Here is a 13,339-nt window from a genome sequence, read left to right as displayed (position 1 = left end):
AGGGCGGCAAGATCTTCCGCGACGGTAAACGGATGAGCCGGATAACTGAGTGGATTGGGACCACGCTCCATACGCAACAAGTTCCGCAAGGTTTTCCGCATCTGTTCTACGGTTCCCACTTCGGTTAACCCTCTAACAGCTAATTCGTAAACCAGCTCGTCTTGAGCCAAACGGTTCACTTCGTACTGCAGACTAGCCATGTTCAACGGAAGTTTGACTCCGTTTCCCGAACCGAAATAAATAAAGTGACAGAGTCACGTCAGAGCCAAGAGAAAATGGAGATAGTTAGAAATCGAACTGAATATCAATAGTAAGTATCAAACACCCTATCAGCTCGTCACTTTTATTCGCCTGAAGTAAGGTAAATCAAAATTGAAAATCGAAAACTGAGAATAATCGCCTCGAGCCCCACGTTGGGCGCCAAAATATTATGCCACGGTTCAAACTGGCCAGAGGGCACAATACTTGGGCTAGCTCGATCTCAGGGCGCCACTTGCGGCGAAGTCGAGGGTTCTTTTGGTAGCAGGCCCCGCAAGTAGCCTGCTGACCTGGCCAGGAGAGGTGTTTGAAGTTCGCGAGAACGAAAAGAAACGCACAAAGTGGACGTGGCTGGACCTAGGCGCTATTCAAACAGGCGAAACCAAAAAAATACAGACGGGCGAGCTGAGGGGGGGTAGTATTGATACACACTATGTAAGTGAAAATTGAATATAATTGAAATGACTGTAGTTATATTTGAATTGATATAAATATATGAATGGATAAATATATGAATTGATATAAATATAAATGTGAATTGATATAAAAATGTACAATAAAAAGGGGGTGGAAACTCGGTTCCAGCAATCCGGCCGAAATAGCTATTTCCGCAGAGCTTTACAATAAGCGAATCTCGCTGATGTCTACGCGGAGATGTTAACAAGGTTATAATGTGATATATATAACAAAAGTACGTGGGCTATTTCACTTGCTAGATTGAGTTAGTTTGTGAATTATGATATGGTTAGTAAGATATTTAGAAAAAGGTTAGATAAAATGAAATTGAGTCGAATAAGAGGGGTGGCTTGCCGGTCTCCAGGAGCAGTCCGCGCTCAGGGGCCGTAGAGGAGCGTGTCCTTTCCCAGTCGTTCGGGGATCTGGTGGCAAAGTCCTTTGAGCGGAGCTGACGGTTCTAGAGACGAGACTGGAGCCACAGAGGTCTCGGGCGCGTCGACGATGAGCCCGACGCACGGTTTTCTCTTGACCTCGACGTAAGACGGTTGGGGTCGAAGTCTAGGGGGTGGAGATGGAGGATTCCCTAGAGGAGTACTACGTGTAGCACATTGTCTACATGAAGACTCACCTATACCCTCAGGCAAGGGAAATGCCTCGCAGAAGTCTACTTCGATTGCGTCACGAGCCTTAGCGTTTGGACCAAAATCCTCCCTAAGCGGAGTTGGAAGGGTGCGTTCAAATTTTCCACACGGAGACGATACAGCACACCATCCACAAGGTTTCGACGAATACGAAGATCCCTGGCACCAGGTAATAAATTGATTTCACTCGAACGAAACGGTCCGCAAAGGCACGTGGCACGGTAGATTCAGAAGAGAAAAAAAGTGAGTGAAGATTCTCCTGATAAGATGGAATATTCTCGAAGGAGTCGCGCGCGCGCTTGTCTTCGCGCTAGCAAAAGAGGGAATTTTGTAGGCAACCAACGATTCCTGAAGAGGTATGTTGGGCGAAAAACCAAGGGTGACAAAATAATCGCGACTCCTCGAGCCAATGGGCGGTGCGAAGGTTATAATAAAACGATTGTAACGATGTTAGCTACTACTGCTGTCGATACCGACGGCGATCGATGGGTCACTCATATCAGTCATATCAAAGAGCTGCAAAGTGCGATAAACACATCTTTCAACAAAGGTATAAAAACTACTCCTGTTAGCGCTCCCTTCGGCTATCAAACGCAGACGATGGCAGAAGCTAAGCTATTAAATTCACTTCGAGGTGTCGTTGATCGAATAGACCTTACGGATCTGCGAGCAAAAATCACAAAGCATGTTAGTGATGAGCAGAGGAAACAAAAACCAAGATATGATAAGACGAGACGAGACGCCGAACAGTACGAGATCGGTGATCTCGTGTCGGTTGTGATTACCAGCGAACCATGTACTGGTTCAAATAAGAAATTGTTTTCCATCAGGTTTGTGGACCCATTGAGAGTCACTAGGGTGATAGGTGTGAAGTAAAGGGTGACGGGAGACACGTCGTAACCAACGAAGGATTGTTTCCGCCGAAAAGTTGGAGTTTTAATGAAAGTTGAAATTACTGTATGATAATTACCAAGCTTCGAAGGTCAACCGACACAAGGCGACAAAAATAATGTCCGAGACCTGGCCAGTCTGCACATTACTGGAGTCAAATTGTGGTTGACGAGGTCTGGAAGGCCTTTAAGTTAGTTGAAGTGAGTTGATACGCTACTAAGAAACTTATGTTTGTGGAGGTAGGTCAGGAGACGCAGGAACGGTGAAAACAATGTCCGAAACCGTTATTGTTTCGCTGTTTGCACGTTATTAGAGTTGCGCGTCTGACGACTGTGGTTCCTAATGTGATACTCGAACTGAGAGGTTAATGTCCGAGGCCGATACCGCCTGCACATTAAGAGACACCGGAACTGAAAGGTTAATGTCCGAGGCCGATACCGCCTGCACATTAAGACACCGGAACTGAGAGATCAATGTCCAAGGCCGATACTGCTTGCACATTGAGAAGCATCGGAACTAAGCTAAGCTAAAAATGTTAAGAAGGGAGACATTCTCTGTTCGCCATTGTACAAGCATAACGTGAAGTCACGTGCGTTTATTGTATTCTACCAGATTTATTTTAAAAGTTTATAAATCGTTACTAAGATTTTCCATCTCGTTTAATTGTTCTTACATTACAGTGTTTTATCTTGGAAGTGGTGAACTACGTCCTGTGCAGTGACTTGCTTTACGGTGATGCGGTGATGGGGTGTGGTGACGCCGACTCAGTCCCAGACATCATCTGAGGATATTTCGGCCATCTGACGATATCTGACGTTGAAACTTTTGGGACAGTTCCGTGAGGCCATCCTGGTGGCTGTGCATAGCTTGGAATTTTCGTCTGGATCAACGGGACCCTCAACAAGACTTTCTTGGAGAACCATAAATAGTTGTGCCCCTCGGGGCACGTTTTTATTTTAAAATGGCGACGCGAAGCCACAGCTTAACGTCCGAGCAACAAAGTTCAGAGCAATTTAATTCGGAACAATTTCTCCACATCGGTTCCGTGGTCGATTTTTGCAATTTAAACTTGGATTTTGTCGAACAATTTATCCAAAAATCCAAGGATACATTACCAAACTTCCATCCATAACATCCGCCTCGCGTTGCGTCATATGGAGAAAACGGCAAACCCAAACTCACCAAACTTTGATGAAAGATTAGGGGAAATTGTTGAAAACGCGATTGAGTCCAAACTAAAATCGAACGAGGAGGGCGACACCGCGACGTATAGCCAAATCGCCACATAAAATCCCGGAAACCCACCGTCGCTAAAACCGTCGAGAAAGTGCTATAAAGTAATAATAAAACCTCATGCGTCCCTGAAAAACATCAAGACGGCAGGAAACACGCGAAAAATCTTAACTTCGAAATCCCCAAAAGAACTCAACATAAACGTTGCCAAAATCACTCCGTTACGAAGTAACGCAATTCTAATAGGATCAAGATGCGAGTCAATTCTGAACTTACCGAGCAGTGAGGCCTTGAAGTCACTGAAATTAGAAGCCGAGCGTGTCAATAAGTTTTGGCCAAAAATACAAATTTTTGATGTTCCTAAGGATATGGAAAAAGATGAATTGATCAGTGAAATCAGCAAATAAGACACCTTGCCAAATACAATTCCGGAAGATTTTATTAAAAATGCATTTAAAACAAGACAACCAAGAGACGACTCGAACACGTGGGTTGTCGAACTTCATCCTGCGGCGCGCAACCTTTTCATGAGAACGAGGAAAATTTATATTCAGTGGAACTCACTAAACATAAAAGACTATATGCGGGTAACTAGGTGTTTCAATTGTCAGAAATACGGTCACGTGTCGAAATACTGCCAATCGGAAAAACAATGCGGGATCTGTGCGGCTACGAATCACCAAACCAAAAACTGCATGGTAAAAGATAATGAGCACAAGCATAAATGTGCAAATTGTGTACGAAGCAAACAAAGCAACAGCAACCACCAAGCGGGAGATAGCGAGTGCTCAATTTATGTATTCAAATGTCAAGATCTAATAAACAACACACTGTATGGTTAACACACTAAAAATAGTACAATTAAACTGAAACAAATCTAAAATTGCGACAGCCGAAATAATAAAATACTCGCGCGATAATTATATACATACATTTAATGTTTTTACAAGAAGCAAATGCAGCAAAATTAAAAACAAAAAAAATTTCTATCAACAATAATCTGCAATAACATAAAAATCAACAACTTGGATCTAACCCCAATCTACTTCTCTCAATTCTCGACAAAATACCTGACATTAATTGTGATTGACATTAACAAAAGACAAATCTTCTGTTTGAGTGTTTACTTACTCCGGCATGCAAATATAACGCCGATAATATCAGAAATTGACAAAATTCTAGAATTTACTCTCGGAAAGCGAATACTAATCTGCGGGGACTTTAACTGCCGCTCCAATACCTGGTTCGACAGAATAAAGGATTCCAGATCTCCAACCATTGAAGAATTTATAACTACAAATAACCTAATTCTATAAAATCAGCTAGATAATTTGCCAACTTTTCAATCCCCGCGAAGGGAATCAAACATTGACTTAACAATCGTGTCCGCGCTTCTCGCTATAAACACAAACAACTGGAAAACAGCAACCTCTTCCGATCATAACTGAATCACATTTGACGTAGGCGGAGACTTTCTACCGGCAGCTCAATCCACACCCGTTTCCAACTTCAAATTGGATCCGAGTGCAATAAAAGATGAAATTCTTCAACCCTGCATCATAGGCCTAATCAACAGATTAGACGAAGCTCATCCGACAATCAACTCCCCTAGGGAAATTGAACTCACAAAGGATCAACTTTACCAAGGAATTGATGACATTCTTAGGACACACGGAAAAATGCGGAAAGAATATGCGGGGAGACCAGACTGGTGGAACGAGGAATTGGACAGATTCAGGAAAATATATTTAGCCAAAAAAAGCCTTTTTACAGGAATAAATTCAGAGAATACTCCGACCATTGTTACCGGGCGCTGTTCGCGTCCGGTTTTGTTCGACACGATTCTGCTCTCCCATTAGCCGACCAATGAGAGTCACGTTTGCGTCGTGCTTTTGGCCCAACTTTCCGATAAATAGTCACGCCGCCCAGAGAGGTATTGGACGGTCAAAGTTGATCAAAAGTCGAAAATTTAAAATTAATTTCATATAGTTGGGCAATGTAACCACAAAAAAATACTCTTTTTAAAAAGATTAAATTTAATCCCCCATGCCATTTAAAAAAAATCAAGTTAGCCTTGTATCTTCAAAATAAATGATGTTGAAAAATTGAAAAAAATCTTAGATGATAGATTTTAAATACTTCTAACTGTGTGCCAAATGTCAAGGAGCTCTGTTAAACCGTTTTGAAAAAATTTAGCTGTATCCATACTTAGCGACCCTGCATATTTAAAAATTATAGGTGTGTTTTGGTGATTTTTTTCTTTCTAAATCACTTCTGTATAGAGGTTAGTACACGTAAAAATTAGAAGTGGGCCTTGGAAGACCTTGGAAATTAGTTTAAAACACACCACTTTTACAACATACGATATTTATAACTTCCAGTTGCAGTTCCTTTGTGTTAATGGTATTAAAAAAATAATCAAAACGCTTACGACTCGAGTCCATCACAGAAATCTTTATAAATACAGAAAAAATTGACACTGAAACTTCGTATAACCAATAACGTAGCAGGTCAGAACATAGCCCTGAGAGGCAATAAGGTTCGTCTGGGCGTACGCCATCGCAGCGGAGAGGATGCCTTAGGCTCCCTAGGGGTTATCAAACCTCAACAAAAACCCGCTGTGGGCCCTGCGAAACAATCCGCCACCCCCGCAAGGCCCTTAGCCGCAAAAACCGCCCCCGCAACCAAAACCGCGACCAACAACAACGCGTCAAACAGCTTCGCGGACACAGCCGCGTCCAAAAAGACCGCGCCCGCAGGCCACCCCCAAGTGCCCCCCCGCGATCGGTAAAGCCCTGACCGAAATTCTTCACGCGATGTAGACGTCGAACGTGCTCGCCATCATCGCCAAAATTCTTCTAGACTGTTAATGACAGTACAACAGTCAAGTGCTAAGTCGCTACAGATCGCATTCTACAATGCATGCGGTCTGCGAAGCTCCCGCAACGAGCTGGAAGTCTTCGCAGACGAGCACCATCTCGACGCGTTGTTGGTAAGTGAGACCAACTTACAACCCGGAATTTGAGACCCCAACATTCGAGGCTTCGAACTTCATCGTAGCGACCGCACTCACGATCCTGGAGGAGGAACAGCCATTTACGTAGGCCGAAAAATTCGACACCATCAGATCGCTCCATTACCGACGCCCTTCTAACCTACAAAGCAGCGGTCTCTGACTTGCCTCGGAAATACGTTTTATCAATATTCGTGGACATACGAGGCGCCTTCGATAATGTCTGGTGGCCTGGCCTGTTCGACGCCCTCCGGACCAAGCAACTTCCGCATGAGATCCTGGCAATAATCAAGAACTATCTAACTGACCGCGCGGTGTCATTTACGCAGGGAAATGTGACAGTAACAAAAAATGTCACTAAGGGCTCCCCCCAAGGGTCGGTACTGGGACCAACCTTGTGGAACCTTCTACTAGATCCGCTTCTTGACTCCGCGTGTCCCGAGGGCACAAAAGTAGTGGCATACGATCTCCGATTGCTCCTTTATGACGCCCCAATCAAACAGGTAAAAAGTGACCATTACCTAGGAATAATCATTGACCTCAAATTCAATTTTGAAACAAACGTTGCTCACACAACGCAAAGAGCGCGGAACATCACCTTGGGCCTTCGTCGCCGGGCTGCCCGTCACTGGGGACAGTCCGCCCCCGCGACTCTACGTGCAATATACCGCGGTGCGATCCTCCCTATTTTGACATACGCTTCGCCAGTGTGGTTAAGTTCAATCCGACGCAGTAAGGTAAACTGAAAGTACCTCTCGCTGTACGGTACCTTCGCGCGATTCCTCACCAACAGCTACGTCTCGGTCTCGACTGACGCAGCCGAAGTCCTCGCTGGAATCTTTCCGATAGACCTTGAAATCGAGCGCGCCAACATACTCAGGCCGCTGAAGTGCGGTCGAGTTTCTATGTTCCAGGATAAGCTCATCTCACCAGATAATTTCGACAGCGTGGCTCATGCCGCCCAATACCTGCAACTGTGAACCGAGGATATCTGGCAAGCCCGCTGGGATAACTCAACCAAAGGTCCCACCACTTATGCCTTTCTACCTGCGGTCACCACTGACATTGCGACGCTTCCGGCCCTGGGCTTTGTAAGGGGCCGATTTCAAGTTGAGCTACGACCAGCGCAAGACGCAGTTGTCATGGCAACGGCGTAAACAAGAGTTGCGATGGTTGCGTCCTAATTTCAAGTCGAATTTCTCGCGGCATTTTGCGACGATAGTCTACGACACCTCGAGTAGGTGGTGTAACTAACTTGCGACCGTTAGAGAAGTTTAAAATGGCTGCTGTTAGGCAAATATTGGCCGCTTTGGCAGTTGATTTACTTGAAATTTCGAGTGAAAGTGATAGCAGTGACGAAGAACAAATGCCGAGAATGCCGTTCTCTATCTATGAAACAACGGAAAGAATCCTTTATCAAAGAACACGGTTAGATCGACGGATCTTCAACTATGTTTTGGAGGTTATTTCACCGGCTTTGGCAAAGAACACCAGGAGAGGTCGATATGCACATTTAACACCTATGCATAAGTTATATGTAACCCTTCAATTTTACGCCACCGGGTCATATCAATGGTTGGTTGGAAGCAGTGGTCGAATTTCGCAGAGTGCAACATCACATGCTATTAGCGAAGTCACCGCCGCACTGGTTGCTGTTGCCCCCCATTTTATTCGTTTCCCAAGAGTAGAGGAATACTTAGTCGTGAAACAAGCATTTTATGAACTAGGGATGATAGGCCACGGTACTGGATTTCCAAATGTCCTTGGCGCAATTGATTGCACACATGTCAGACTACAGGCACCAACAAATGCCCCAGAACAGTACCTAAACCGTCACATTTATTATTCTATAAATGTGCAGTTGGTGGTAGGTCCAGACCTAAAAATATTTAATGTCTTTGCAGAGTATCCAGGTTCAAATCATGACTCTTTTATTTGGAGAAATTCAGCTGTGCGGGATGGATTAGCTACAGGAAATTTTCCAGAAGGATGGCTTGTAGGTGACTCAGGTTACCCTCAAGAACCCTGGCTTATGACACCTGTATCTAACATTAGAACTGTACCAGAACAGTTGTACAATTCGGTTCATATTTCTACCCGAAATCCAGTTGAAAGAGCTAATGGAGTGTTAAAGAGCCGTTGGCATGTTTTAGATTCCCCTCTTGCTTATACTCCAGGGAAAGTTTGTTCAATAGCAGTTGCCTGCTGTGTATTGCACAACATCTGCACAGAGTACAACTTAGAGGTTGAGAATTTTGAAGAACATCCCCTCCGTGATGATTTTCCACACCAACATCCACAAAACCCAGAGTATGACAATTTTAGAAGAGACCTAATTGCACGACATTTCACCAGATAAAGATAAGTATCAACCTTTCTTTTTGGTTTGAATTTGTTGCAGGCACTTCACTGTTTTCACTTTTTACACATTACTAACTGTGCATTCCTAATTAATTGAAACCTAGCCCCTTCCTTAGCCCGGTGGGAACTTGCCAGCCTCTTCGTGGTCCCACTAGATGCTTTCAAAACTAAGAAAGTAACAAAATTGGCAAAAATAATACTTTTATTTAAAATAAACAAGTAACAAAATAAAATTATATAACTTTCTTAAGTTAGGAGGTTCGCAGTTTTTTCTTTGAGCTCAAGCTCGCGTTGTTTGATCTCAATAAACGTACCAAACTGCTCCCTTAAACTGCGTAATTCCTCCATCAACTCCCCCCTGAAACTGCGAAATTCGCCCACCAACTGCCCCAACAGTTCATTAGTCTCCACTTGCATATTGACGGTTTTATTAATACCATCCAATACAATTGTTTTTCCTTTTTTTTTCAGGTTCTTGGGCACAGTAGAGGCTGTTGTATTTGAGGAGGATGCTGGTCGCGTGCTCATGACCGAGCAGGCAGGTTCTGCATTTGCAACTGAGGGGCCTGGTTCTGTGTTCAGCACTGAGGGGCCTGCTTCTGTGTTCGGCACTGAGGGGCCTGGTTCCGTGTTCATGACCATGAAGGCTGGTTCCATGTTCATGACAGGAGAGGGTGCTTCTACGTTAATAAGTGTCTCCAAAGGTAATGGAGGTGGTGGTGGTGACTCGGATTGTACCACTTCTGGGGAGCCAAGGTCGAAGAGTCGAACAGGATTGTTCATAACTATAAAGAGCATAAAATATGTATCAATAAACTAGATAAATCTGATTAATGTATATTTATTTGCATATGTATGTTGTACTTACCAGATTCCCGGAAGGTATCTATTCCTCCAGAAATACCTTCGACACTATCCATGCCAACAAAGGAAAGCAGTTTTTCCTCTGTGGCAGTGAGACGAGGTGCTTGGTTCTCACCTCCCCCTGTTTTGCGTGCCTCTCGTTTGAAGGTATTTGCCTTCGTTTTTGTTCTATTTTTGAGGTCCTTAAATTTTTTTTTTAATTCCCCAACTGTTCGAATGGCTGGTGCCACTGCATTTACACAACTGAGGACCTGCTCCCACGCTCTGTCTCTATGAAACTGAGTTAGGGAGGGTCCTCGAAGTGGCCCAAATAGAACCTGCCTCCGTTTTTCAACCTCCTTCACCAAAATGTCCACTTCGGTGGTTGTAAAATTTTTGGCACGGGGGCCTCTTTTAAGTCTAAAAAATAACCATTAATTTGAGGGTCTTGTTGTTGACTAGAGTAAAAATTATGCAATAAATTATACTTACGTTTGCTTTTCCATGATATGGAATGAAATGATGAAATTTAACGCTAGAAAAATTTGAATTTAGAGCCACGTGCTCGACACAACAGTTCGTAGCACAGTCGCAATCGTCTCGTAGCTACCACCCCATTGCGCAGGTAAAATTTTTTGACTTGAAATCGAGTGGCAAACCCCGACTTAGCGACGACGCAGTTCAGCGGTATAAAGCTGCGCTGCCACCCCTACTTATGCCGGTTGCGACTCCTAACTTGAAATCGGCCCCTAAGGCCGCAGGTACTAACCGGACGCGGCAACTTCCGTTGCCATCTTCACCGGATTGGAAAAGACGACGCCAACATGTGTGGCGTCTGCCCTAGCGCAACCGATGACCCCATCCACTGTGTCCTGGATTGTCCCAAATACCTCGCTGCCCAAGAATTAATTAATGAAGAACCCGCACATGGCCACCACTGCTGACGCAAATACCCGCGCTCAGCAACAGCGACATCTTCGCCATACTAGCATCAGAAACTCCGTCACATGGCATTAAGGATACGAGTGTTGCCGACCGATTTGGAAATGGTCACCACCCGGCTCTACTACATAGTCTCTACTGCCCAGGCCACCTTCAGCCCGAATCTAGGTAAATTGCTCGAAGACGAATTGCTCGCAATCAGCTGCTCGAAAGTCAATTCCCCAGAGGTGGAAGGTGGCAGACGTCATTTTCATCCCAAAAGCAAGTGGAAACCTGCAGTTTCCTTAAAATTATCGCCCGATCAGCTTACTTCCCTGTCTGGGGAAAATAGCAGAGAAGGTGGTATTGATGAGACTCCAGGAAAAAGAACAAGAGTTGAACGTTATTCCTAACGAACAATTCGGTTTCAGACACAGTCACTCCACAACGGACCAAGCGTTGAAGGTGGTCGAGCAGATCACCACCAGTTTCAACTGGAGCCGTATTTCTGGACGTAGCCAAGGCATTCGACAAAGTCTGGCATTAAGCGCTCCTCCACAAGCTCATCGAAGCCGGATTCCCGATCGGACTGGTGAAAATCGTCCGGTCCTACCTGAAAAACAAGACTTTTAGAACGAAGAACGAAGAAACCAGATCACCGGAACGCAGGATCATCGCGGGAGTCCCCCAAGGTTCGCTCCTGTCACTGTTTCTGTTCTCCATTTTCACAGCAGATGCACCGACGCCACGAGAGGACGCCGCTTCCACAACGGCCCTCTACGCCGACAACACTACAGTTCTAGTCAGGCACTCCAACGCCCAACACGTCACGCAGAAACTGCAACGAGCAGTTGACACCTTGGAGGAGTGGTTCCGATTCTGGAAGATAGACGTGAACGCTGCGAAAGGCAGCGCGATCCTATTCACCAAGAGAAAGTCCACTCAACGAAGAACATCCCATGGAAGACCGAAGCCAAATACCTGGGGGTTGTTCTCGACCGAGGGCTGACGTTCAGCTGCAGGTAGTGCAGAACAAATACCTACGGATGGCGTTCAACGCCCCGAGGTTTGTCCGGAATGTCCAACTCCATCGCGAGGCGAAAATGCCTCAACTGAAAGAGGTCATAAGGGAATCTGCAATCAAGACTTTTGCCAAGGCAGAAAACCACCCAAATCCGCTGGTTCGTGTAGCCGTGGACTACGACGAAGATGCTTCCCACAACAGCGTTTCTCGACCTTTTAGTCCTTGCGACCCAATTTTCAATCACAATTGTGATTTCCACCAAAATTCTACGTTAGAAATACAACCGGCAACACTGTTTGGTGAAAAATGCGTTAGATTTTATTTGTGAGGTTATCATTCTCTGTGACTGTCAATTTCCGTTTTAACAAGTCAAGATTTTAGAATATAAGAAAATTGCACTAGGGGAAAAATATTCTTAGTTGTTCATCAATATATCTATTATTTAACTCGGGGTGCCAACCTTTTTATCTCATCGAAACATTTTACTACAGTATTTTTCATTTTAGCGTCAAGTAAATTACGTTGTTTTCGAATCATATTTTTAACTATTCAGTTACATAACAGTGTTGGTTTCAGATTTACAGCGAATATACAAAGCTAACTTGAATTTTTTTTAAATGGCAACACTGTACCACATAATGACCGTTTCATTTTTTGTGTGTCATCAAAAGTGTCAACACTTCAGCGGAAACCTCCAAGATAGATAGAGGCCGCGACCAAGAAATAGTGACGTCACGAAATCCGGATGACTACTGTGTAACTTATAATACCCAATATGATGACAATAATATGTAGATTTCAATGAGTAAAACTGAATATTGTTTGAATAAAAATAATTATTATCATAAAAAACAATAAAGAGGATTTTCCACATCACCTTAAGGTACCCAATATATCTAAAAGATATGCTTGCTTTTGTTGTTTATTTAAAATAATAATGTCTGGTCTGTTATGCTGAATATGAATGTCAGTTAAAACTGTACGATCAAAATATAATTTGTAATTGTCATTTTCCAAACAACTTTCTGGTTTATAAAAAATATAATGTGGTTGTGTATCCTTTAATAAGTTGAATAATTATTAAGAAATATATTGGCAAGGATATGACTATTTCAATATCAATATCGACTTGAATGTTTTGTTACATAAAATACATTTGTCATTAATTTCTTCTAGATATTTTTCCAATTTTAACATTGTCAACTCCCGTAAAATGATCCTTTGTTTACCGCTTCTTAGAAATTCAGTTTCATATTTATCGGAAAAAAGCTCACTAAGTATCTGATATGCCTTAATAGACGATTGAAAGAATAATTCGGAGGGTTGTTTTTTAAAGCACCTCTTGTTAAATTTTTTAAATATTCACCAACATTTGCAGAGTCATTTTCACCACAGTTGGTAAAATTTATAACAAAATCTAAATTGGTGGTAATGTACAGTAAACCCTCGATAAGACGCACTCGGATTATACGAACACCCGGATAATACGAATTAAAATGTTGCCCCGACCAATGCAATACAGGGTTTTATGGGATTTTTCTCGGTTAATACGAATTCTCGTTATGACAAACTACGAACTAAATTTTAGAACATTGAGGCTAAAACACCCTTTTAAGACGAACAAATCTGGGGTGGGGGACATAATATTCATTTCCAGAATATCTGCATTGGTCAGTCGCGGCATTAATTACACAGTGT

At 43.4% G+C, this 13,339-nt stretch overlaps 1 protein-coding gene and 2 long non-coding RNA genes across 4 annotated transcripts in view; 2 read left to right on the top strand and 1 right to left on the bottom strand.

Annotated features, from left to right (window-relative positions):
- LOC138140549 (uncharacterized) overlaps positions 1 to 13,339 on the top strand; it is a 390,561-nt gene that overhangs the window by 181,246 nt on the left and 195,976 nt on the right. The gene's annotated exons all lie outside the window — the stretch shown is intronic.
- The window catches only part of LOC138140644 (uncharacterized), a 196,708-nt gene that overhangs the window by 101,583 nt on the left and 81,786 nt on the right, over positions 1 to 13,339 (bottom strand). The window lies entirely within an intron of this gene.
- LOC138140618 (putative nuclease HARBI1) lies at positions 7,455 to 9,683 on the top strand. The gene has a single exon (XM_069061671.1). The coding sequence runs from the start codon at positions 7,772 to 7,774 to the stop codon at positions 8,849 to 8,851; it is 1,080 nt and encodes a 359-aa protein (XP_068917772.1). The 5' UTR covers positions 7,455 to 7,771; the 3' UTR covers positions 8,852 to 9,683.

This window comes from Tenebrio molitor, chromosome Y (assembly GCF_963966145.1).
Source record: "Tenebrio molitor chromosome Y, icTenMoli1.1, whole genome shotgun sequence".
NCBI classification, from domain to species: Eukaryota; Metazoa; Arthropoda; class Insecta; order Coleoptera; family Tenebrionidae; genus Tenebrio; species Tenebrio molitor.
This window is presented reverse-complemented; position numbering and strand designations above follow the sequence as displayed.